The 23,392-nt window shown below is 41.0% G+C and overlaps 2 protein-coding genes across 2 annotated transcripts in view; one reads left to right on the top strand and one right to left on the bottom strand.

Annotated features, from left to right (window-relative positions):
• The window catches only part of gipc3 (GIPC PDZ domain containing family, member 3), a 28,327-nt gene extending 14,839 nt beyond the window's left edge, over positions 1–13,488 (bottom strand). Inside the window, exons 1-4 of the mRNA XM_088907881.1 lie at positions 13,471–13,488; positions 11,108–11,380; positions 8,453–8,638; positions 6,472–6,652 (exon numbers count right to left, since the gene is read on the bottom strand). Of these exons, the coding sequence (XP_088764007.1) occupies positions 6,472–6,652; positions 8,453–8,638; positions 11,108–11,380; positions 13,471–13,482 (652 nt within the window). The 5' untranslated portion in view covers positions 13,483–13,488. The remainder of the gene's footprint in view (positions 1–6,471; positions 6,653–8,452; positions 8,639–11,107; positions 11,381–13,470) is intronic.
• Positions 13,489–13,901: 413 nt separating this feature from the next.
• LOC148814044 (GRAM domain-containing protein 2B-like) overlaps positions 13,902–23,392 on the top strand; it is a 44,254-nt gene continuing 34,763 nt past the window's right edge. The window contains exon 1 of the mRNA XM_088907707.1: positions 13,902–14,064. Within this exon, the coding sequence (XP_088763833.1) occupies positions 13,973–14,064 (92 nt within the window). The 5' untranslated portion in view covers positions 13,902–13,972. The remainder of the gene's footprint in view (positions 14,065–23,392) is intronic.

The raw sequence follows: 23,392 nt of genomic DNA, 5'->3' as shown, positions 1-23,392 counted from the left end.
TCCAGAGAAGAGCAACACGATACATTCTGCGACTTTAAGGAATATCCGACACTGACAGACTGAAGAAACTGAAACATTTTAGCCTTGATCAGAGGAAACTGCAAAGTCACTCAACACGAGGATATGAAATCCTTCAAGGATTTGTAAAGTCAGTCCGGCATATTTCTTCTGAATGAACTGTGAACCATGAACCAGACGACACAAGAGAAAACCACATGGAAGAGCGTTCAAAGCCAAGAACAGGAGACACTTGTTTACCCAAAGGGTTGGGGGAGTCTGGAGCAAGAGACCCAGACATGTTGCTGAAGCTGCAACCCTGGGTTCTTTGAAGAAATGACTGGATGAGATCTTCTTATTAATTAACTACTAATTACTAAGCGGACAGAATGGTCTCCTCTCATTTTAACTTTTCTTATGTTCTTTTCTTTGGTGCAGCGTCCAGGCAGATAGCACTGCCGTGCTGTCTCTCAGGTTTCGGATCCTGGGCTCAGTTCTGGTCTAGGTCACTCTCTGCATGGTGTTTGCATGTTCAGCCCATGTCCATGTGGGCTTTGCCTTACACTGTCCGAGGACAGCCAGACTAGCTGTTAGAACTGCAAACATGCCTGAAAGCATCAGTGTATATCCCCTCTCGGCCCCTGGACCTGCCACGTGAGGCTCCTGCTCACTACAACCCTCTCCAGATGAAGCTGTTACTGAAAATTTATCTATCAATCTCTCAACTGCTTCTCTAAACTCTTTCCTTAGAATTAAAGCGTTAACTGTGCTTAATTGGTTCCAGGTTCCTGTGCCCCCATAAAAGCTGCACACATGAGGCCTTGACATTGTAACCCTGCATTTTAAAAGCCAAAGATTAGATTTTTGTATCATCTCAGGAGGTTTTGGGAAATCTGTCCAGCATCTGCTCTTTATTAAAGTTTAACCAGGTACCCACAGTACTGAGTTGCAACACGCAGCCTATGTACAGCTTGTGTGAGCACTTTCAATTAGGTCAAAACCACTTCGGGTTTATCATAGAAAAGACGTGATAATTCACTGGCACAAAGCAATGAAAAACAGATAAGTCTCGCTTGTGCCTGTGATTTTTTTACGATAATTAGCTCTCTACAATTTCCTCATGTATGTCACTTCCTGTTATTCTCTGTCTTCTATCTGAATTATCAGCCTGGATGTTTGCCAGCTTGTCTGTACACAGTGTTCTCCTCCCTGCTTGTTAATGTACTGACCAACAACTGAGGCATGTGAAATTCCAATTATGTTTCAGGATCCATTTATCCCAGGCTATCCATCAAGTAACAACTGCCTGATTGCGATACCAGACAAGATCCTGAACATATTTTTAGCCATTGGCCAGTATGTTTATTTGTTTGATAAGGTGTTTTTTCCCCTATGTAAGGTCAAAGATGAAGGTAACAAGGTTTGGGAGTGAATAGTTTTTTATGGAAGAAATCAGCTGGTCAAATTTTTAAGTGGCATCTGAGACTGCGAGCATTTTTGTCCCACAGTGATGAAGATTCATTTAGAGATCAAGTAGAACATAAAAAAAATGGCAAGAGCTGGGTACCCAGGCCATTTCAATTGATAAGCAGCAATATTTTATGAGGGAACCCTCACCAATGTCCCATTATACTGCAGTTATTGAGTCAATATTTAAGAAATAAGAAAGAGCAAACCATTTTGAAATCTAGTGATGAGAATGGAAAGAAAAGGCTTGATACCTGTTTAAACTTGTTCATCTTAAAACAAAGAAACCCATTAAATAGAAACACCAGCATCACATGTACTAAGAGTAAGACAAAGGTCAAGTCTGCAGTAGATGCCTGCCTTAGAGGCAATATAAGGTATATATACTAAACAATGGAGAGGCCAAGAGACTGCTTATCTTAAAACCAGTATAGTGGATCTCCAATGTAGAAGCACGAGAAACAGTGTTTTTCAGTGCTCATGGGTACTGAGGAAGATAAAAATGGAAAAGAAATGTAAGAGCTCCTGAAGGACTTTGTGGAGAAACAACTGAAGATATGAGCTGAAGTGGCTGAAGAAATACAGTTTGAGGAGGAGCACAGGCTTGGGAAATGAAGACCTGGTTCCAACAGACCTCGACTCATAGTGACAAAATTCTCTAGTTTTAAAATGCAGCTGCCTGTCACAGATAGTGGCAGTAGAGACCCTATGCGTAGCAGGAAAAAGGGGCAACACGGAGGTTAGCCCCGGCTCAGGGGGACGGTCAATATCGGGGTAGAAACCTATGCCCTCAGGCCACGGACGTGGGACAACCTGGAAACGAGGCGGGTCTCACGACATCCGTACCCTCAATGCTGAGCCAAGAGCAGAGGAGACACAGGAAGGAAATAAGCTACACAACAAGACACACCGGAAAGACATGAATAATCACAGGGAACTAGGAAAAGGACAGAAGTGGAGCGCCCTCTAGGGGTTGGGGAGGAGCGTAACACTGCCGGTATTCCGTCATGGCAAGCAGCTACAAGGTTTGACGTATTCCAGGAATGAATAATTTCCAACAGGAATAATGGAGAGAGGCGGAAGAAATTTACAGCAATGATGAAAACGTTTAAAGCACAAAAAATCAAAGTGGCCAAACGAGTACCTTCGAAAAAAGTACACTGCCTCTACTGGAAAATGACAGGTCACTTAACCGATTAAATTCATACAGATTCAGAGGTAAAAGATGTAGCTGTGAATACCCAGCTATGTGTGAATAATTAGAGCTTACAGAAAAATTACTAAATGTTTAAAAAATAAAGGAAAGTGTGGTAGGTTGTGTAGGAGTCAAGGAAACTTTATCCCCTTTCAATTCCTTGTATTTTTATGGTTTTGGTTAAATTCATTATGTGATGTTGTGTTCTTTTATTATTCTATTAACATTTCTAAAAGGCAATCCATCAAATTAGTGATTAAATGTACAAGCAATTTGAGTTTGTAAATCTGAAATCCCCTGGAGTGAAAAAATTGTGTTTGTACACTTACAAGAGTAATCTCTTTTCTGTGGTTTAAGGAATTACATTAAAGATTTAAATTGAAGCATTTTGTCTTTGTAATTCGTGATTATGCTGGGATATTAACTTGTAATGATAAATGGGATGGATGGTTTGCCAGACCATTGACTCTCATTTAATCAGCTCAAAATAATTGTTTAGCTGAAAATTGATAGTGGCCTGATTAATTGCAAGCTGCTTAATTGATAGTGAAACTCTGTTTGGTTCTGTTTCAAAAGGGATAGGATATACACAGTTCTGCATATTGAATAGACCTACTACATAAAAATTGCTTTCAACTGCATTGAAAGTTTACTAATTGTTACAAATAATTTACTATAACAGTTAGTAAACTTTGAACAGACATGTCTGGTGTGATTACAAAAAATGATTAAATTGCATGTACTGTATAATGCTGACTTTTCCTGTTGGTGGTATAATTCAGATGGAATAGATTCATTTCACTTAAAGTTTTTAGGGCCACCATGCAGTCTTAGTGTTGGAGTACACTATATAGAATTTATTTAAGAAGCAAATACGGATCTGCAAGGAAAACAGCATAATATATTTGATATTAATAGCCCATTGGGCACGCACTGTACATATTGTTATTTCCATTTTAATTTATTAGCAGAGGTATGGTACTAGTGTAAATTCTGGATTTATTTCCAAAAGGCTTTTGCTACAGCTGAATACAGAGATCAACTAAATATAAGGATCATGGTTAGCACTCTCTGACCTGGAGAATCAGTTGGATTCCGATAGATGATTTGAAACATTCACAATATACAACACATTCAGCAGAATTTGAGATGCACTTTACTGGCCATGTACAGGAATCATTTGATCTTGACCTCCATTGTGTTTTTTATAGAATTACATTTAGGACTGGAAAAATGGTGTTAGAGCAATACAACATATTTAGCATTTGCCTGAACACTTGAATTAGCAACTGTAACTAGAACATTAACATGTCTGGGAGCCAGCTTTTCTGGCTTCTTTTTCTTACTGTTGTAAGTAGCCAATTCCAGCAGCAGCTCATTAGAAGGAAAAATAATTAGTTATTCCTTCTTCCTTAAGTGAGACTAATGGTTTTGTGTTGGCCAGCAGTTTTATTTTAATCTGTGTTTCAGGATGGATCCTGCTGTTAGCAAAACTTTAAAGCATGACTTTGGAACTCTGATCCTAATGATTGAAGTGACTATTAGTTTTCAAACTGCCATGCTTTCAAAGTATTTTTATGTGGTTAATTGAAGGTGCAGATCTCTACATCTTTATCATTGTTATCATCTTCTTAAAGGTGACAGGAACCTTTTAAAGTAACTAGAAATATGTGGTGCGTTAGGTTTAGAAAAAAATTAGAATGTTCCAATGAACAAATTGTAAGATAAATTTTAAGTTTAATCTGTCTTAATACAAGGTCAAAAAGCATGTTAAACTGGATTATTTCTGAACTAGGAGAAGTGAGGAATAGCTTTATCAGGTGCAGTAGCACAGCCACAGTAGTCATCAGACAGTAAAATCCTGAGTTAGAATTTACCGTGGAATAACCTTTGCACTGTGTTCTTGGATAGGCACTTTCACAGACACAGGTACCCAGGACTTCTAAATTAATTCAGTAATCATCTTTATAAAAACTGCTGCACTTGAAGGCAGCACTTCTAAGATTCCTAGGTTTGATGTCCAAAATGTTAGACTAGAATTTCCAATTAAATAACATTTTGGTAGTGCCTACTATCTTAGAACTCACCAGTAAAATGTAAAATATGTTTCTTTTTCTTCAGTATGTTAATCAAGATACTGCACAGCTCATTTTGTAGGTAAAATACTTTAACTTAGCACCTTCTTTTCAGTAAACTTGTTGAGTTAAAAGCTTGTTCTGTTAAGTACACAGTTTCATTACACTTCACTTTGAAATATTTGCAATTATGCATCACACCTGTTTATGTGTTGAATTCCACAGGGATTGACCTTCTTTAACATATCCGCCTGCTTCCTGCTCTCACTGAGATGACATAAGCAATGGATCACAGTCAGGATGTGGAACAGAAATGTTGTTCTCCTGTATTGAAAACCTGCACTGGCTCCCAGTCTCTTATAGAGCCTGTCGACTTGCCAGGCCTTGCCAGGCCCTGAGCTACCTTCAAGAGTTACTGTGTCTCAGTTTATTCACTTAGTTCTTCTGGTTTCAAGGACTTCACATCATACATGAGGAGATCATTGTTTTCCAGCAGTAGCCCCTTGTCCTTTTGTCTTTGGAATATTCTTTGAAATGCACCCTCCACTGATGTTTTTCCTCAAAATGAACTTGGTTTTATCAATTCTTGTATTTGATCGATTGACTGACTGGCTGGCTGACTGACTGACTGACTGATTGACTGATTGATTGTCAGGAACTGTCACTTCTAATGTTGGCTATGGAGGACAGTTCTGAAGACAGCTTAGAACAATGCTGTCTAGTACATTATAAGACCACTCAATAAACAAAAATTATAATGTTTGTAAAAAAGTAAATAAACTAGTGTTTATTATGTTGATTGAATCTCTAAATTCAAAAGAAAAGGGTATTTTAGAGGGAACAAAGTATCACCTGACTGACAATCTGCACTATCTATATTCCATTGCATGGAATAACATTACTGCATTTATCAGTTTCATGATTTAATTACAGTAATAAAAACTCCATTCACACCCTGAACAATCTCATAATAAGTGAAAATAAAATCCTCACATACCTTTCACACACAGTTGCTGTCTCTTAACATTCCAATTCTCTCTCTTTTTGTCAACTGAAAATGTGCAGAAATACAAAGCGCAGGCTGAGAATAAATAGTGGCCCACTGTATGTATACTGAGATCAGATCAGTGGGGGTTGCTATTCTTGAAAGAGCCACTGGGAGGGGCTGCTGATCTTTCTGTTGAATAAAGGAAAATACAACAGCAGGGAGGAGACTGAGCTCCAAGTGAAAACCTCTCTGCCAGTGTCCTGAAAAAATACTGCATTAGATGTAGAAATGAAAGCATGAAGCTTCCCTGTGGTTTCTGTTTTTCATATTAGACACAAAGTGGGTATGAGATAATATTTCAAGAATGAACCTTTATAAGAAGGTTAAGCCAATATGTCAAAGTGTTGTCCACAGTCTAGGAATTCTAAGATACACACGTGTAGTGTAGGTTTTCATTGTTATTATGAATTGTCATAAAAGTAATAATAACTCTGAATGTACTCAACAATTTACAGTTCAATAGAATACTTTTACATGAAGATACTCTTTTCTAGATCAGTATTATTTATGTTTGCATTGGTTTTAGTCCCAGTCCAACAGCTTGCGCCCTGGCAACTACCTGGAAAACTCACAAAGACCTTGCAAAGTCCACACCTTGCATTAGATGAGCTGCAGAGGCCACTATAACTAAGTAAAATCAGCACTGGATTAGAGTGCCAGCGTCCTGAGGAGAAACAGAAGTCACCTACCAAATGCTTTCTTGGGCTCTACCAGTCTCAGTGTGAAAGGTGCTCCTCTGGGGAGCTCCTTCAGCATCTTGGCCACTTCATAATGCCGGCAGCCCACGATGCTCTGGTCGTTGATGGCCTCAATGTGATCCCCAACACACACTGACTTCAGATGGTCAATGGTACTGCCTTCCTTTATCCTCTGGGAGTGGAGATAGGGGTGGTAAGAAACCAGACACAAATTAAAAAATAAGTATGTGATCTGGCCGTGTATTTTTTTCACTTCAATAACAAGAACACAAGAACAGTTCCAAACGAGAGGAGGCCATGCAGCACATCTAGTCCCTTTGGTAGTTAGTAGCTAATTGAACCCAGGATCTCATCCAGCCATTTCTTGAAAGAAGCCAAGATATTGGCTTCAACAACACGGCTGGGAAGCTTCTTGTTCAGACTCAAACAGCCTGTATTCAGGATGTGGGCATGATGTCCATTAAAACCCAAGCTTCACATGCTAAAAAAACAAAACTCAACAACAGAAAGCATTTTAAAGTAAAAACCCAACTCTGTGCTTCTTAGAAAATGTGCCTGGGGTTCTTTGAATACTGAGAACATAAATGTCCCTCCCGGATGGAACAGCTCCATTCAGACCAGTTCAGAGTTCAAACCAGGTAGTAGAAGACAGGTCAGGTACCAAAAGTTTTTTCTCTTTAACCTGTCACATAAATAAAAGAAAACACACAAACTTCCTCAACACGACAATTTTATCTGTTTTGTGATCTAAACAGTTCTATAAACATATAATTCAAATGAGGCTCTGTTACTGTTTTTCACTTCATTGGGACTCACCTCCAACCACTCTATTACTGTTAGACACAGCAGTCCATTTCTGGCTGGGAGAACTGAGCGACTGTGCACACAATTAACTGTTTCCCCCCTTTATTTATTCAGCTTGTTGGCCTATTTCATCAGAACGCTCTAAGGGTTCAAGGTGGGATATGTGAAACAGCTGTTGAGTCGCTGTCTGTGATTGGTGCAGGGGGGCAGTACATTATGTTCCTGACATCTTTGTTGGATGTGGATTTAGGTTTATCTTACATCTGCGGTGCGTCAGTGTCCCTCTCTGTGCTTGCAGAGGCTTGATAAACCCTGATTAATGATTTTACACTCCGAACACTGATCCTGAGCTGTGTCATGTCAGAGTCAAAGCCCGAATTATGTAGTTGAGTTATTTCAGGTTACTCAATTCTGATCAGTGTGTCACTCGCATTCTAGTTTTTGTTTCCATTCAGCTCACAATTACACAATTACAGATTATACCCTTGAAACACAGTTTTAATTGCTAACATGTTTTTTGTAACTATTTTCATCTTGTAACAGGGTCACAACTCTGCATTGACTTTGTGCTTTCAAATCTCCCTTTTATTAAGTGTTAAGACCAGGAACAGGTCTAACAATGCTATTTGATAGTAATTACAGTGTAATTTTCCTCTGTATCTGTACATCATTAATCACGAATGAAATGTTGTGAAGGATTGCTTGGATGGCTGTAAGCTTAAAAATAACCTCTTTTTTAAACATTAAGCATTGTTTAACTTGCAACATTTCTTGGTAAGCATGCATAAAAACTAAGAACTGAGTGTTTATTCTCAAGAGTAGTTACAAGTGGATTCTGTTAAAATGACTGGTAATTGATAACTGTTTTATTAATTTAAAATAATTGTGTTTTTAACTGTACACTTATTAACTTTTCATTATTGGAAATTCATCCAATAACATGGTTCATGTATGCATACTTTTAATTGCTGTATACTAAATATAGATTAGAATTGTTTTTTAAAGAATTGATGAGGAAAATATGTTCTAAATATTCTTTAATTGGTATCAGGCCTTTGGAAGGAATATCAAAAGTCACAGAGCTTCCACTGTGAGGGAGCTGGATGTTCAGGGTCATACTGTACTGTATAGAGAATCTAATGAGGTTAGGACATACTGTATACAGTACCTTGATGAAAGCGTATCCTGTTCCATTATCAGTAATTGTCAGCCCAAGAGCATCCTCTGTCTTTGTCACCTCCACCTCTTTGGTCTCCCCTCTCACATGAGCGAAGATGAAGTCCTCCAGGCCAATTTGCCCCCCAAGAAGCTTCTGCATGTCCACTTTGTGGGAATTCAGGGTGCAAAAGAGAATCTGGGAAAAGGAATGGTTTCTGGGTGGTTAAAAGAAGTAACTCAAGGAGTCCCAGGGGAGATCTTCTAAGGCCAGAATCCTGGATTTAAATCAGTTTTAATTGGAACTGTTTAAGCATTTTCCATGTGCACAACTGTTGTTACTGTTATGTTTGGGGCCTATCACAATGTTTACAATTCCCATCAATTCACATCCCTAGTCTTTAAATGTAAAACAATGAACAGCCTGGGGATGCATGCACAGCTGTCTTCAGCCGATCGTCCCTGAGGCAGTAAACACAGTCAGACAACTACCGTATACTCATTTTTTAACCAAGTTTAATCCATTTGTAGATAAGTCATTAAGCCAGCATCAATAGAGACGAAAGTATATAAGACCACACAGAAACAGAGTCAGACAGAAGAGAAGACATAGAAGTGGGAGTAGAAACAACTGGACTGTGAGCGAGTTATCTCCTTTATAGATTGTGAATACAGAGCTTCTAGGTAATTTGAGCACTTAATAAATGAACTCCAGATCTTAAGTAAGGGCCTGTTGTTTTATACTTGTCGAGACACTGATTTTCTATTTGTGGTTTCCAGCGTGTTATAGGAATTTCTGATTTGAGGTAAGGCATCACAAGGCTGGACAGGATTGTCCACCGCTGCTCCTGGAAAACAGGTGAGTCTCAGGTGAGTTTCAAGGCTTTAAAGCAGCAGGACCTGAAGAGCTGGGAAAAGTTATTCAATTGGTCCAGTTAAGCCAGTAACTGCACCAGCTGGTTAGCTTGTCAAGAGCTGGATTCTAGACAACACGGGCTGCCCAGGACCAGGACTGGACACCCTTTGGCTAGTTTCCACATTCTGCAAGTGAGCCATGTCTGTCAGCAGCTGGGGATGTCAATAGTGGGAGAGCATAGAGACAGAAATAATGGCCAATTCCAACTGTATAAAGGAGACAGCCAGGATGATCTAATGGCTATAATGGCCATTTTAATGGTTGCAACACTTCTTCAGCCTACACTCAAACGTGTGAAAGCCGTCTCTGCTGCCTCCTTTCTAAATCTCCACACATGTAGTCCAAACGCTTAATGATGCTCTAAAGTTCTCCCTGGCATCATGTCCCTGTCGACAGGAATATGCTTCAGAGTACAGAATGTACGGATGAGTATCAGTGAAAGGTTTAACAGCTCTGACTTTCATTACAAGCTTACAAACAAAAAATAAATAAATGAACAGTCTTCCCATTCAGTACTGTCTGAATCAGTCATCTGGCAGGAACCTCCTTTACACTCCTCTCTGCACAGCAGCTAATCTTTGGTTTATTGAAGGGAGATAGCAGGAAATAAAATGTGAGTATTTATTCAGCCTAGAATAAATATTTAAGAATTAAAATTTTAAGAGGGATTGCTTTGGCTCATATTTCTTAGTGAAGCAGTCCAGGAGCACAAAGCAAAATCTACCATGCTGTCTTTCACTCACATCCACCCCAAACCAAATAATAACCTAGAAATTGCAGTTGCTTCCATTGTTGCTTATCATGTACCTTAGGGAACAGATTCATCTCTAACCTCCCATCTATCTAGGATTTTGAACGTAACAAGTTATTTGTTAAGAAAGTGTACAAAGCATTTCTACAGTGAGAAAAATGTGTGGGACCTTGCTTTTATTTGTCTGAAATGAACACACAAACACTTTCTCATTGCTCAATTTGCTCAACAAATATTTGTGAAGGAAAAAGGCTTTCCTAGTCAAATACCGCAACACTGACTAGGAGGTGCCAGTCTATTCTGAGACATGTTCAAAGGTTCTGTCTTTGTAGCAAAAGGCAAGTTTGTGAAACTGTCATCTTAACAACACATCATGTATTGTGCAAAAATAAAAAAAAACAGTAAAATTCAGAAAACACAAATTTCAAAACCCCTTTTGCTATGTTTGATTAAACTTATTTGATTAAATAATTTCTTTGTAAAACAAAACATTCACCATTTGGAAAATGCAGAGACATAAAGAGAGAGGAAGGTATTCGAGGAATCAATGACATTGTAGTCCTACAGATGATTCCTCCTGATTCATCAATGGGAAATCTCATTTTAAGAATAAAAGCAAAATTATTGTTTTTCATTCAGTTTTGGGAAATGTTTAAAATGAGATGTGACACAATATTTTTGGTCATATTCTAACAATGTTTTTATCATCCCTAGTGGTTTCTAAGATATCCCCACTGTTGTGAATCCTTTCTTTTCCTTTTTCTAAAACACTTAACAGAAATACCTGATATTGTGGAATCCAGGCCTTTTAGGCCTCATTGGGTGAGTCAAAAATCCAAGGAAATGTTTTTCAACCCAAACAAGAGAAAGACATTCTTGATGGAACAATCTCTTGTTGTGTGTAACAGTCTTCTGACATCACCCAGACAACTAGCAATGAATATAGACCTGCCTGCACTCCATTCAAAAGGAAACCATGGAAACAGCAGATGGTTGCCTACCTCTGAGGGAGAGATGTTGAAAACCTCCGCGATCTTCGTGTACAGCTCCTTGACATTGGTAAAGCCCTGGATCCGGCCTGTGGGGCTGCCGTGGGCCAGCTGGGTGTGGAAGACTAGCCTGGGCCTCGAAGGGGGGGGGGGTGAAGGCAGGTTCGGTGGAAGTGAGGGTGTAGCGGGTTGGGGCATCTGCTTGGAGTTTTCCCCAGACCCCTGTGGACCCTGTGTCTGTGGGCTCATGGGCTCTCCGTTCTGCATCGGCCCCAGCTCTCTGTTCTTCCTCCTGGACCCCTGCAGCATGCTGCTTGTCAGGCACCCAGCGCCTGCCTGGCCACTGAATTAATGATGACCGTGGCCAGGTAATGGGATACAGGCTAAGGTTACCCTCGCAAGGAGGAAACTCAACACCCATGGAACAGGTGATCTTTTTGTGACACCCGAGAAGGGGCAGAAGACTGTAGCTAGTTCACAAAAACAGAACATTACAAAACAACTTTGTGAAAACAGAAGACAAAACCAGTCAGCCTAGAAGAGTCAGACCGGCTGCTGCTGCAATTGTGAACAGAAGACACCCAGAAGGACTCCCTCTGATCATGGTGTGAAGACTTGATTGTTTATGACTGTCACCCTTTCTCTAAAGACATGGCATGACTCTCCACATGTCTTCCTTGCAGTTAGTTTAAAAAGCTACAGATAAGCTCGAATTTTAAAGCAATTTCCTCCATTGATTAACATCACCCAATCCTTTTAGTGCCACAGACTCAAACAAACCTTCACAGCGGTCTATCCCCTGTACATCCTTCTGACAAAAGGTGTCATCGTGAGAAAACAAAATACCTGTTTCAATAGCAAAACATCAAAATATCTCAAGAGAAGACTTAAGACTTTTTCCTTCTGAAAAATGAGACCTGTGATGTTCCATTTTGGTGCCCTTCTCTCAGTGAATAAATTGCTTTTCATGATCTTCTGCATCTCATTAATCCCACAGCATGAACTGTTTCTTTTCATTGGAATTTGAAAGCACCAGTTATGTGTTATTAGCTTCCATCTACAATGTGATTTTGTAAGGTAGAGCTGCTGTGCCTTGTAAGGGGAGAAGCAGAGGCACCGACCCAGCCTTTCAGCTGTTCCAAGCTGCAGGGTCCACAGCTCTGACCAGGAGAGTCTGTCCCGTGGGAGCAGTGGAACATCTTTGTCACTCCAAGCCAGCAAGTGTCCTTGGAGTCCTTGCTGTTTGCACGGTGAGTCTGTGCTGCACAGGAAGCTCAATGTCAATTCTACAACATTACTTGTTCAATCCTGGTCACTACTGGCTAATGTTAAAACCCAGGCTGTAAGTAGTGATATCTGCTCCACAGAGGTCAATCTAGTCTGTGAGTGAGCACCTTTACTGGTTGAGCCTCTGGAGAGCCCCCAGTTCTACACTTTTGATCACAGCAGCTCAATATGTGATGGCATCATAATTCACAAGATTATGTTTGTACTGATATTGTACTGATATCAATTAATATACAGTGTATTTTGAGTGCTTAAGGCCATGTGCCCACACCCAAACAGTAAATAAACATTATTAATAATGAATCACTTTCCTCAGAATGTATCCCTGGTCCATGTGAGGTTTCTCCAGGTGCTCTGGTTTCCTCTCATTGTCCGAAGGCATGCTGGGTAGGTTTGATTGGCTGCTTTAAATTGTCCATTCCAGGGATTGATCCCCATGAGGTAAGGAGCAGGACATCCCACCTTTACTCTCACGAGGCAGAATCAAGCCTGGGTGGCCTAGAGATGTAAGTGGGTTTGTCTTTCAAACTACTGTACATTTTCAGCAGCTTCACAGTTGACAGTTGTCAAGTTCCACGTGTTAGTTGCCACAGGTTTTTGCTCAAGCAGAAGATAGAGCTGTAGTAATGTTAAAAGCCCTACTGAATTCCCTTAGTGTTGGCCCTGCTCTGTATGTAAATTGCCAAGAGAAGACGATCTGTTATTCAAAATCAGGTCTCATATTTTAACAAACTGGTGCTCTTATTTAAAATATTAATTCATAGTTAATTATTAAAATAATAGCAAAATAATATTCCTCACACTCATTGACTATTAACATCACCCTAACCCTAACTCTGTCTCCCCACGTATACACCCGCCACCAGCACCCCCCGATCACAGGTGTTTGGGTGCATTTTATCCTTAATCACCCCATGCTCAACCCCAACCGGATACAGACCGCCATAATTCACACCGATCCAAGCGTATATTTGAAACATCACCGACTTCTCAAGCACCTCGGCCTTCCTACCAGATCATCCTGTTTCATTTTTTTTATTTTGCGATATTTATATATGCAGTATTCTGTTCCATTTTTATTACTTTACCACTCGTTTCATCTGAGCAACCACGGAAGGGTGTTATTACGCTTTTCGCCACAGGGGCTGCGTCGGTTTTGATTAAAAAATGGATAAAGTATAAACCAATGATCACATTTTTCAAGTGTATTTCTACGCAACTTTCTGTAAATCATAATGACTATTAATATAAATGCAATTATAATTCTACAACACAGAGACTCCTTTTCTATATGCATTTTGGTGGTCGCTGGTCATACAGGGCAGCCATTTATTCTGCTAATCTTGCAGAATTTCGGAGGAAACTTGATCTCCATTTGTCCAAGGGATATGCTTGAAGAGGCGAGGCCGAGGCGTGATTGACGCCCTTCACGATGACGTCTCGGCTTCCTATTGGCTGCCCCTCTTGGTCCGATTGGAGCTCATTTCCATTTGCGGCTTCAATGGAGGAGTAAAAAAAAAACACTACAGCTGAGAGTAACAGCTGAGAGGCAGCGGCGTGTCATTGTCAGGACCCGGGCCGGCAGGAAGAATGCTGGAGAGCAAGAGAGAAGCGCTCAAAACCATCCTGAAGAAAATCGACGAGAGGGGCTTTTTTGGAATAAAACATCTCATGAAACAGAGGTGAGCAGGCCGGCTGTGCCGGGACGGGATCTGTGTTTCTCCGCAAAAACCCGTTATATCGAGAGAGCTGGGTCAGACGAGGCCGGTTTTCGTGCGGGCATCTCCCTTCGGGTCCCTTTGTCAGCTGTCTGGGTCACACCTGTCATGCTTGGACAGGTGTGTACGAGCTCCTGCTTTCCGCTGTGTTTCGGGATGGCTCGTTTCAGCGGTGGCTCGGAGCAGGACGTCCAGCCTTCATCGCTCAGCAGAGAGTAGCTCCTGGTGTCCACGTAGGCATTAATTCTAATGAGAAATCACGCCATGAGTTCGTACGTGACATGATTGATGTACTGAAGTGCTGTTGCTGATATTCTGCTCAGAATGTGCTTAGTTAAATGAGGACCGTGCATTGCGTTTCCCCCTAAAATTTCAGTTAGGTTATCCTAATGCAGTGATCGGAAAGAGAAACTAGCCATGGTGCATCACAGTCAGACCTGTTTTTGAAATTATTCCGCGAACTAATTAAGATATTTTATGGTAGAAGGCTGCCCGAGTGTTGATATTTTGGCCTTGTGGGTTACACATAGCTGTGTTATCAGAGCCAGCCCGCATACTGTGACTGCAGGACCGGTGAGGTCACTCTGAGCTTCACAGGATACCGAGGCGTTAGGAATTCAGCTGGGGTGGTGAGCTTTCCTTTCCAGCAGGAAAGGTATTCAGAAAATGAAGTGCGAAGACGTCGGATTTTCTGGTTCCTTAAAACGAACAAGTGGTTGTTTACGGAGGTTGGGGGTACCTTTGCTGATATGCTTTGTTAGTGCACCAGTGTCAAGTGAGAATACGCATGAAAATCTGACTGAAATTTTACCACCGAAGAAAATCTACTCATGAAGTGTCTACAGTGGCTAAACATCAAGATAAGCTATAGAAATAAACCTGGGTCTATTACTGGGTACCTCATTTTCTCATGAAGGTCTCAACTTTATATAAAGCTTTAAAAAATCCTCAGTTCCTCAATGCCATGCCTTACATAAAGACGGTACTTGTGTAAGAAGGGTTTCTTTTTTCAACAGGATGGTGAGTCTTAGCCCTTCTCTGGAAATAACATAAACCAGAATGGCCACACCAAAGGGGTTTTGAAATGTGTACACAGGCCCTTCCATTTGTTTGAATGAGACCCTCCTTAAATGTTACTGACTGAAATGAACAGAAGAATGGCCTAAGAAGTTTGCAAACGGTGTTTATTTAATCCAGGTGATCAGAACTGAGTGTACTTAAATAGTGGTGAGAAGGGCAGGGATTATATTTTCTAAAGAAAAGTGATCAGCAGCAAAATATCCTCAGTTTTCTTTTGTGAATCTTAACATTTCTGTAATTTTAAATGTCAACTTGTTTTAGACTCATATTTTTTCCATGTGGTCTAGCAAAAAAAAACAGGCAGTGGCCTAACATATCTCCTAAGCAGAACAAGCCACCAAACGTTACATTCTATAAATGTTATAATATGTTCTGGAATACGTAACCTGTAACGTAAAACTTTGCAATTTCATGTTGCATACACCTTCTTACCAGAGTTTTGAAATCCTCCCAAGCAAGAGGAGCAATATAGATCATGCTTCTTTTTCAGAATGCTGAAACATGACTTCACAGCTCGAAGTTTGAGTGATGTGCCCATTGGGAAAAGTATGACGAGTGAGGAGTTTCACACTCCTGAAACCTCTCCAGGAGCAGCTGATATCTCTCCAGGCACTTTTTTTGCTGATTGTCTTAATCTGGGTTTGATTATTCTTGGAATCAAGTCCCAGCAGCTCAGCATATTGGCTTGTCACCATGAAAGCTTTTGATGCAGCCCAGAGTCAGAGTCTCGTGTTCCTCTCCGAAATTGTTCTGGCCTAATAACAATGTCAAAGACACAGCCTTGGCTACACTGCTCAGCACATAACAGATGAATGGTTGGTTGTCTGGCATTACTAATTGTGACTTGTGCTGTATACCTTTTTTTGCAGACCCATATTCGAAGAACATGGTTCTTTTAATTTTGAAAGAAAGTAGTCAAGGTCTTTTGCACATGACCATTACTTTGATAATGAGAGTGACAGTGGAGAGAGACTAAGAAAAGAGCTGGGCTGTGACCTCATAACTATCAGCATACATGGGCACTACCCACTACCTGCTGCTTCTTATATGTAGAAACATGGAGGTGGCATAGTGGTTAACATTGCTGCCTGGAGCCCTGGGTTCACTTCCAGGGGTGCTGTGTGCTTGGAGTTGGTATGTTCTCCCCATGTTCACGTGAATTTCCTCCAGGTGCTCTGGTTTCCTTCCACAGTCCAAAGACATGCTGGTAGTTTAATAGGCTTCTTGGAGAATTAACCCTGGTGTGAGTGTGTGTGTCTGTGTGGCCCTACGGTGGACAGACTCCCCGTCCGGGCAGAGAACAGCTCACCTGTTCTGTGTGAAAGGTTCTATCAGCAAGATTAGCTGTGAAATTTGAATGGACAACCATCTGGAAATTTTTGAGTGCAGAACATGTTTAATGGTGTGAAGCTATAACTGTGAGAATGTGACTGAATGCTTCTAAGTCAGAATACTCCCTAAAACATAACAGATAAACAAAGATTGCCAGTACATAATGAATGTAAATATGTCACCACAGAAGAGTCACCCAAACATTCTAAATGAGCTTTTACTAATGCAGAAAATGCTAAATGCATTTCTTTCCATGTTGGCAACATAATTACTAGTGTCCCAGCACAACAGTACAGCAAAGCCTGATTCTCCACAGTTTCTGCAGTGTCTAATATGAGGAAAAAAAGTCTTATTTCTAATGTCTCTGTGAAATTGACAGGTGTTATAGTGGACATGCACTGAAAGTCAGCTTCCCTCGTGGTTGTGAGTCAGCTGTTGGTAAGAGTTCTTGGTGAATTTTGTAGCAGGTGGTGCTTGTTTTGTATGGAAATGTCTAGAAAAGAGTATGGTATGAAGCTTTTATGAACTAAAAAGCCAGTGGTATTGCAGATGTAAAAGATGTAGCAAGATACTGTGATACAGCATATGGGTTAACAAGTACTGCATTTAAAACCAGTCTCTTTACAACATAAAAACATTTTAAGGTAACATGCCATACATTTTTTTTAAAAAAATGCCATAATTCCAAAAGTTCCAGATGTTCAGTTTAAATTCATTCTTTCAAACCAATTTTCAATTCCAATTGCCTTTACACATTCACAGGACTGGAATTTAAAAAAAAACTGGATCTGAATCTGACCTCGGTTCCACATGGGTGTGAAGGTGTCTGAAGGCAGTGACGCATCTCCAAAACTCATTTAATGCTTAATTAATTGCATGACCTACATCATAGGAGATGAGTATCATAGGTTAAATGTAGCATTAAATAGGGAATGAAAAGAATTCATAAGAACAGCAATTAGGATTTTGTGACATTTTCTGCCTTTGCTCTTATGCCTGAACTGAACTCCGTGTCTGTTTGTTGAGAGACTGCATTAAGTTACATCACAGGTTTGTTTCTCAATGGCTCAGATTGGCACTGTGTCTCCGGTGCAGCAGACAATCAATGCCATTGGAATACGTACAGAGTTTTGGATAGTAGAAATGTGCTCTTTACACTTTACTTGATCTCCTAATATGACCCTTTCTTGTGAGCTACTAGTGTAGCTGCATAAAATTGGATAAACCTTGAATATCTTTCTTGTACATATCCAGATGTTCCTATTCTTAACAAACCGACAATTTCATGTCTCCTTTTCTACAGTAACATATTTAAGACCAAGTCCCATTCTCCACAAGTGCTAATTCTGGGTTGTGGGGTCAGGTCCCTGCTAGGGACGCTGCCGCAGTACCTTGAGCGAGGAACTTTGCCTCGAATGCTGCAGTCCTCCCAGCTGTACGAACAGGGACCTGCATTGCTGGGGATCGGCTCTTGACTGACGTCCCACCCAGGCCTGGATTAGCATGCTCTTTGTACATATTCAAGCCATGCTGGCTCGAATATAAAAATAACCTTTCTACTAGCTAGTGGGATCTGAGATAATTGGATCGGAGGATAGAAGTACAAGCCAGATTAGTTAAGAAATTTTACGATATTTTACTGTGTTTACAAAATCCGATCACTTTCAGGTTGCTGTAACAGTTCAGAGCTACTTGGCAGCTGAGAGTTCTGTAGATAAGACAAGCGGCTGGGGGCCAAGACAATCAAAGCCTTTGAGACTAATATTTAAATAGAGCATTCCTGTGATGTGGGCAGTTTGGTGGCGCAGGGGTGAGTATTAATGCCTCACTGTACTGGGGCCCTGGGTTCAATTCTGGCCCTTCACTGTCTGTGTGGAGTTTGTGTGCTGCGCTCGTGTTCACATGGGTTTCCTCCAGATGCTCCGGTTTCCTCCCCCAGTCCAGAAACATACTGTTAGGTTAATTGGCTTCGGGGACGATTGGCCCTGGTGTGTGTGTGTGTCTGTGTGTCCTGCGATGAACTGGTGTCCCATCCTGGGTGTAGCCTGCCTTGCACCGGTTGCTTGCCAGGATAGGCTCTGGCTCCGGCTCCCTCGTGACCCCAGATGGAAGAAGTGGTAAGAAAATGAATGAACGAATGAATGGATGGATTATTGTAATGTGAAGAAGCTACATTTTACAGAGATCTGAATCTCTGAGTAGTTTCAGGATCCTGGCTCTAGGTCTCACGTGCATTTGAAGCTGACTGAAAGGAGATGCTGGTTCTAGATGGAGCAGGTTTTCATAACGTTTTTGTTGTCTTTGTCATGCATTGTCCAGGCATGTCCACCTAGTTTACAGCTTCCCTAGTAAACGAGGCCTCACTGGGCTGCCATTGTACTTCGACATCAGTGTTTTTAGCACTTTATATAAATGCCAACAGGCGCCTGTTCAGCTGCGTGGAGGTTTGGTGAATGTAGAGATCACAATAAAGAAGAATGAACACTATTGTTCCCTCCCTCAGTTTATCCTCATATGGAATTTCTAAACTTGGTTTCCAATCCATGGGCGTATTTGAAAAAAATTTCCAGAGTAATTGAAAACTCCCCATGATCGCATGATAGTTTACAGCGTGTGACTAGTATTTACATTTGTTTTGTGTCACTTATTTCCTCTCACCTCTCACTTTTTTATCTTATGTATGAACACATGCAGTGGCCTTGAGAGCTGAGGAGCTGAGTTTATTGCCTCAAACAGGATAGATGGCTGTTGTCTGTGTACAAAGTTCCTTAGACCTGCTGTTAAGGTTACTGAGAAACTTTCATTTTAAAAACAGATGTCATTTGTACTGCAAGAACGTGGACTTTTTGCTTTCTCAAGAATTGTGTCTTTTTTAACTTTTGATTCAAGTATACCCTGAAGAAGCAGTTAGAAAATGGATAAGTGGACTCCATTTTGTAGTGGCTTTATTTGTGTGGAAGAGTAGTTTGAACTGCATCAGGACAAGGGGTGGGAGCTTGATGTCGTAATGGGAAAATTTGTGATGTTAGTGAGGGACATTATTGATCTTACCATCAAAGATAGCCCTCCTGTAGGGCTCACAGCAGATAAAAAAGGTGTATTTTTCACTTCATTATTTCTCTTAATTTTAGACAGCACCAGTCTCCTATTAACGGGCAGCACCATCCACATTCTAGTCTGCTTCTCCAATACAGGATGGAGGGAGGGTCAGAGCCTATCTCGGCAAGCAATAGGCCTAAGGCAAGATATCCCATCCAGGGTATACCAGTCCATCGCAGGGCACACCCAGACATAAAACACACAATTTACACACAATTTTACAGAACCTACCCTTTTGACTATGGGAGGGAACTGCAGCACCTGGAGGAAACCCACACAAACGCAGAGAGAACATACAAACTCCACCCAGACAGGGGCTCCAAAGGAACTGGATTGAACCCGGGGCCCTGGGCGTGGTGAGGCAGCAGTGCTGACTACTGCACCACCATGCCACCCCAGTTCCGTCTCAAAATACAAGAGTGGATCTTTGTTATTGCTCCATCACACTTCCTCTTTTCTGTGGAAGCTTTCAATAAACATGCAGTGCACTTCTTTACCAAAAGTTGCCAACATTTATTAGGCTGTATATCCATTCAGCAGAAGAAATTAAGAAGCAATGCATTCCTTTTGCGTAATCAGAGTAGAAGTTATTTTCATGCAGTCTTAGCTGGTGACTCTGAGACAGCTACAAGTCCCTGGGTTCTGATTTTGGGGTACAATGGCAGCTTGTGTGAAATTTGAAATGTTCTTCCACCCTGTTACCCTCTCCTGGGCCCTACACCCACTGGATAGTTAATCTGGTGGAACAGAACTAAATGTTATACTTTCATTGTTTTGCACATCTACAGGTAAGTCCATGTCTTTAGAACAGTTATTCTCTGCCTAATTTGGCCAAAGGGGATGTGTTCATGGTCTTGAGGGCTGAAAGAAACACTGGTGCCAGGGCTGGGCTAGCAAATAACACGACTGTCCCAATATTTGCCCTTAAAGTTGTTGCCACAAGTGCCAAACGTTCGAGCTAGAGTTGTTATATAATGAGTAGAATTAAGTCATCTGAGAGGCCATACCACTCTGCAGATGGCATTTAAAAATGGATTTCTGCATGGGGGGGAATTCCACTAAGCTTGGTGTGACTTTGGGTTTGTGGAAGGGAAATGTTGAGATGCTTGTGGTGACAATTCTTAGCTACAGCACAGAAAGTGTAAATTCAGATCATTTCCTGTAGCGCATTGAACAACCAGTTTTATCATCTGGTTTCGAGCCTGCTGACAGATATACCATGTGGATGTAAATATACCTCAACCACGTTTGTCTGAATTGATAAGTTTCACATTCTTAGAAAACTGAGGGGCTGTTCTGGCTCCTCGTATATCAAGCCCTAACTAGCACTTCTCTCCTCTTGCGCTGATGTGTTCTACAAGCTGTCATTAATCAATCATTATAAAATTAATAATTTAAAGTTCCTAAAATATGTTGAGTATTCAGCTGTGAACCCATCTTAGTCCAGGTACACTAAATTACTTTGACAAGTCATGTAGTTAGTTCAATGGCAAATGTCATTCAATGCAAAAGTTTTTAAAGCCAATTATGCCAGAATTTAAACTTTTAGGTCTGAATCCAAAGTGTTGCCTCTGGCGCAAACCCAGCAGCATTTCGACTGTCAAGCTCGGTGGTGACAACATTCCTGCTTCTCGTCAGTAGGGAAGTAGGGCTGAGAGGCTTGTCAAGAGTGAGGGGGGAATGAAGGGTTCAAAGTACAAGCAAGCAAGAGGGAAACCTGCTTCAGGCTGCTAAAGACCTGTTCAACAGGAAGAAAGTGGCCCAATCAATGTCCTGACTTGAATCTGATAGAAAATCTGTGGCAAGATCTGAAACTGTACATTAGTGACCCCAACCAACATGATGGGATCTGAACATGTTTGCAAAGAAGAAGGTGTGAAATGGTCACCATCCTAATGTCTGTAGAGTTGTAATTCCTGAAATATTTATAAGAAGGGTGAATAAATGCATGGCAGTATTATAGATGCTTGTGGCATCCTAAGAGAATTTCCCTCAAGAAATTTAGGAATGACCTAGTTTTCCAGTATGGGACATGTTTTTTCCAATTAAAGTGAAAGCCTGGCTGTTTAGCATGTTGGAGTGTCCCAGCTTAGGAAAAGGGGTTTCATAGGTTGGCATGCACCACAGTGTTAATTTCAACAAGATCTTAAATGCGTATTTTCTGCAAGCCACTTTATTTGTGTAGAAAGTGCATTCGGATTGTTCCTGTGGTTGTACTGGTGTTGAAAGTTTTAAAAGAATGCATGCTTATCATCATCCATTGGATTTGGACAGTTTAACAAGCATTTTTATTTCATTTGCACAGGGTTTGTGAACGTTACAAATGTTACTAACGACCTCCAGCACTCTCTTTGACACGGTTGTAAGTACAGACCCAGACTGCACTGTGCAGATCAGAAGACAGCCTGCTTTTCATTTTGCTATGATTGCTTTCATGTGAGTCTGTACCGGGGTGTTCAGCCTCAGTCACACCACCCTGGTCTTGCAGTCACGTCATTTTACAGGAAAGGAAGTGGGCTGTGCTTGGATCATGCAAAAATGTGCTGATTCTCCCAGCCAGGGAAAACTGCAGTGCCCTTGTTCAAACTTGTAAAAGAGAATAATTGTAACATGCAGCTTTCGAGCTGGTTGACATTTCCTTATGTGGTCTGTAATTGGAATTCAAAGTTGGCAAACTCTGTTTGCCTTAGCTTATATAAATGGTGTGTTTACAAAGAGCTGTAAACTTTCACACACAATGACTATCTCTTGATCTCTTTGGTAATGAAGGACTTTTATTCATGCGTAAATAAAAAGACTTCTTGTAATCGCCTTTGCTCTGTGCTCTTGTACAGTTTTTTATTGCTGTTAAGCTGTAACTTTTCTGTTGGAATGACAGTTGGCATCATAAATGCAGACATAGATTTGAGCGAAAGGTGGGTAGCATCTATAATATCAATTCATTTTCTAACTGCTTCTTCCAAGCTAGAGCCTATCCTGGCATGCAATGGGCGCAAGGCAGGGTGAAAGACACTTTGAGATGTCTTTCAGAGATGCGAGACAAACGCAATCACGCTGGGGCCAATTTTCCCAGAAGCCAATAACCTCTCAGTGATTTTGGAGTGTGGGAGAAACCGGAGCACCCAGAGGAAACACGTGCAAACACAGGGAGAACATACAGACTCCACACAGACAGCACCCCAGGTCCTGAATTGACCCTAGAACCCCAGCACTGCATGGCAGCAATGCTAATCACAGTGCCACCATGCCACCTAACATCTGTAGTAATGAGAATTAACACCCTCTTGCGTCTTCACGCAGTCTGACTGCCTACCAGGCACTAGGAACCTCCCACAGAATCATGTGATAAAAAGCTAGAGCAGGTCAAAGCCTGTATTCCACCAGGTACTGGGGTACTTACAGCCCAGTCCAGGGTGTATTCTGCTTTGTGCCTGTTGCTTGCTTAGATGAGGTTCCAGCTCACCACTTCCAGGTATTGGTTCAAGAGATTACTTCAAATCAGTGGATGGATATGAGAAATAGTCATTATGGCTTTAACAAAGGCTAAGCTACTGGGGAAAAAAAGGTTGGTAAAACGCTTTTCCAAAAGACCAGCCCTTTACTTAAACACGCCATAAAGTGACTACTGAAACTATACAAAAAACTAAACTCATTTTCCACTATACAAACTAGAAACAAAGCGAGCTGCTCAACATTGTTGAAAATCGAGGAAGTATCCATGTGACCAGTAGATGGCAGTGTTTGTCAACCCTCCGTTTTTCGTCTTTCGTTATATGGGAGC

Source organism: Atractosteus spatula, chromosome 28, assembly GCF_055471065.1.
Source record: "Atractosteus spatula isolate fAtrSpa1 chromosome 28, fAtrSpa1.hap1, whole genome shotgun sequence".
Classification (NCBI taxonomy): Eukaryota; Metazoa; Chordata; class Actinopteri; order Semionotiformes; family Lepisosteidae; genus Atractosteus; species Atractosteus spatula.
Note: the sequence above shows the minus strand (reverse complement) of the source record. Positions and strands in the feature narration are given on the sequence as shown.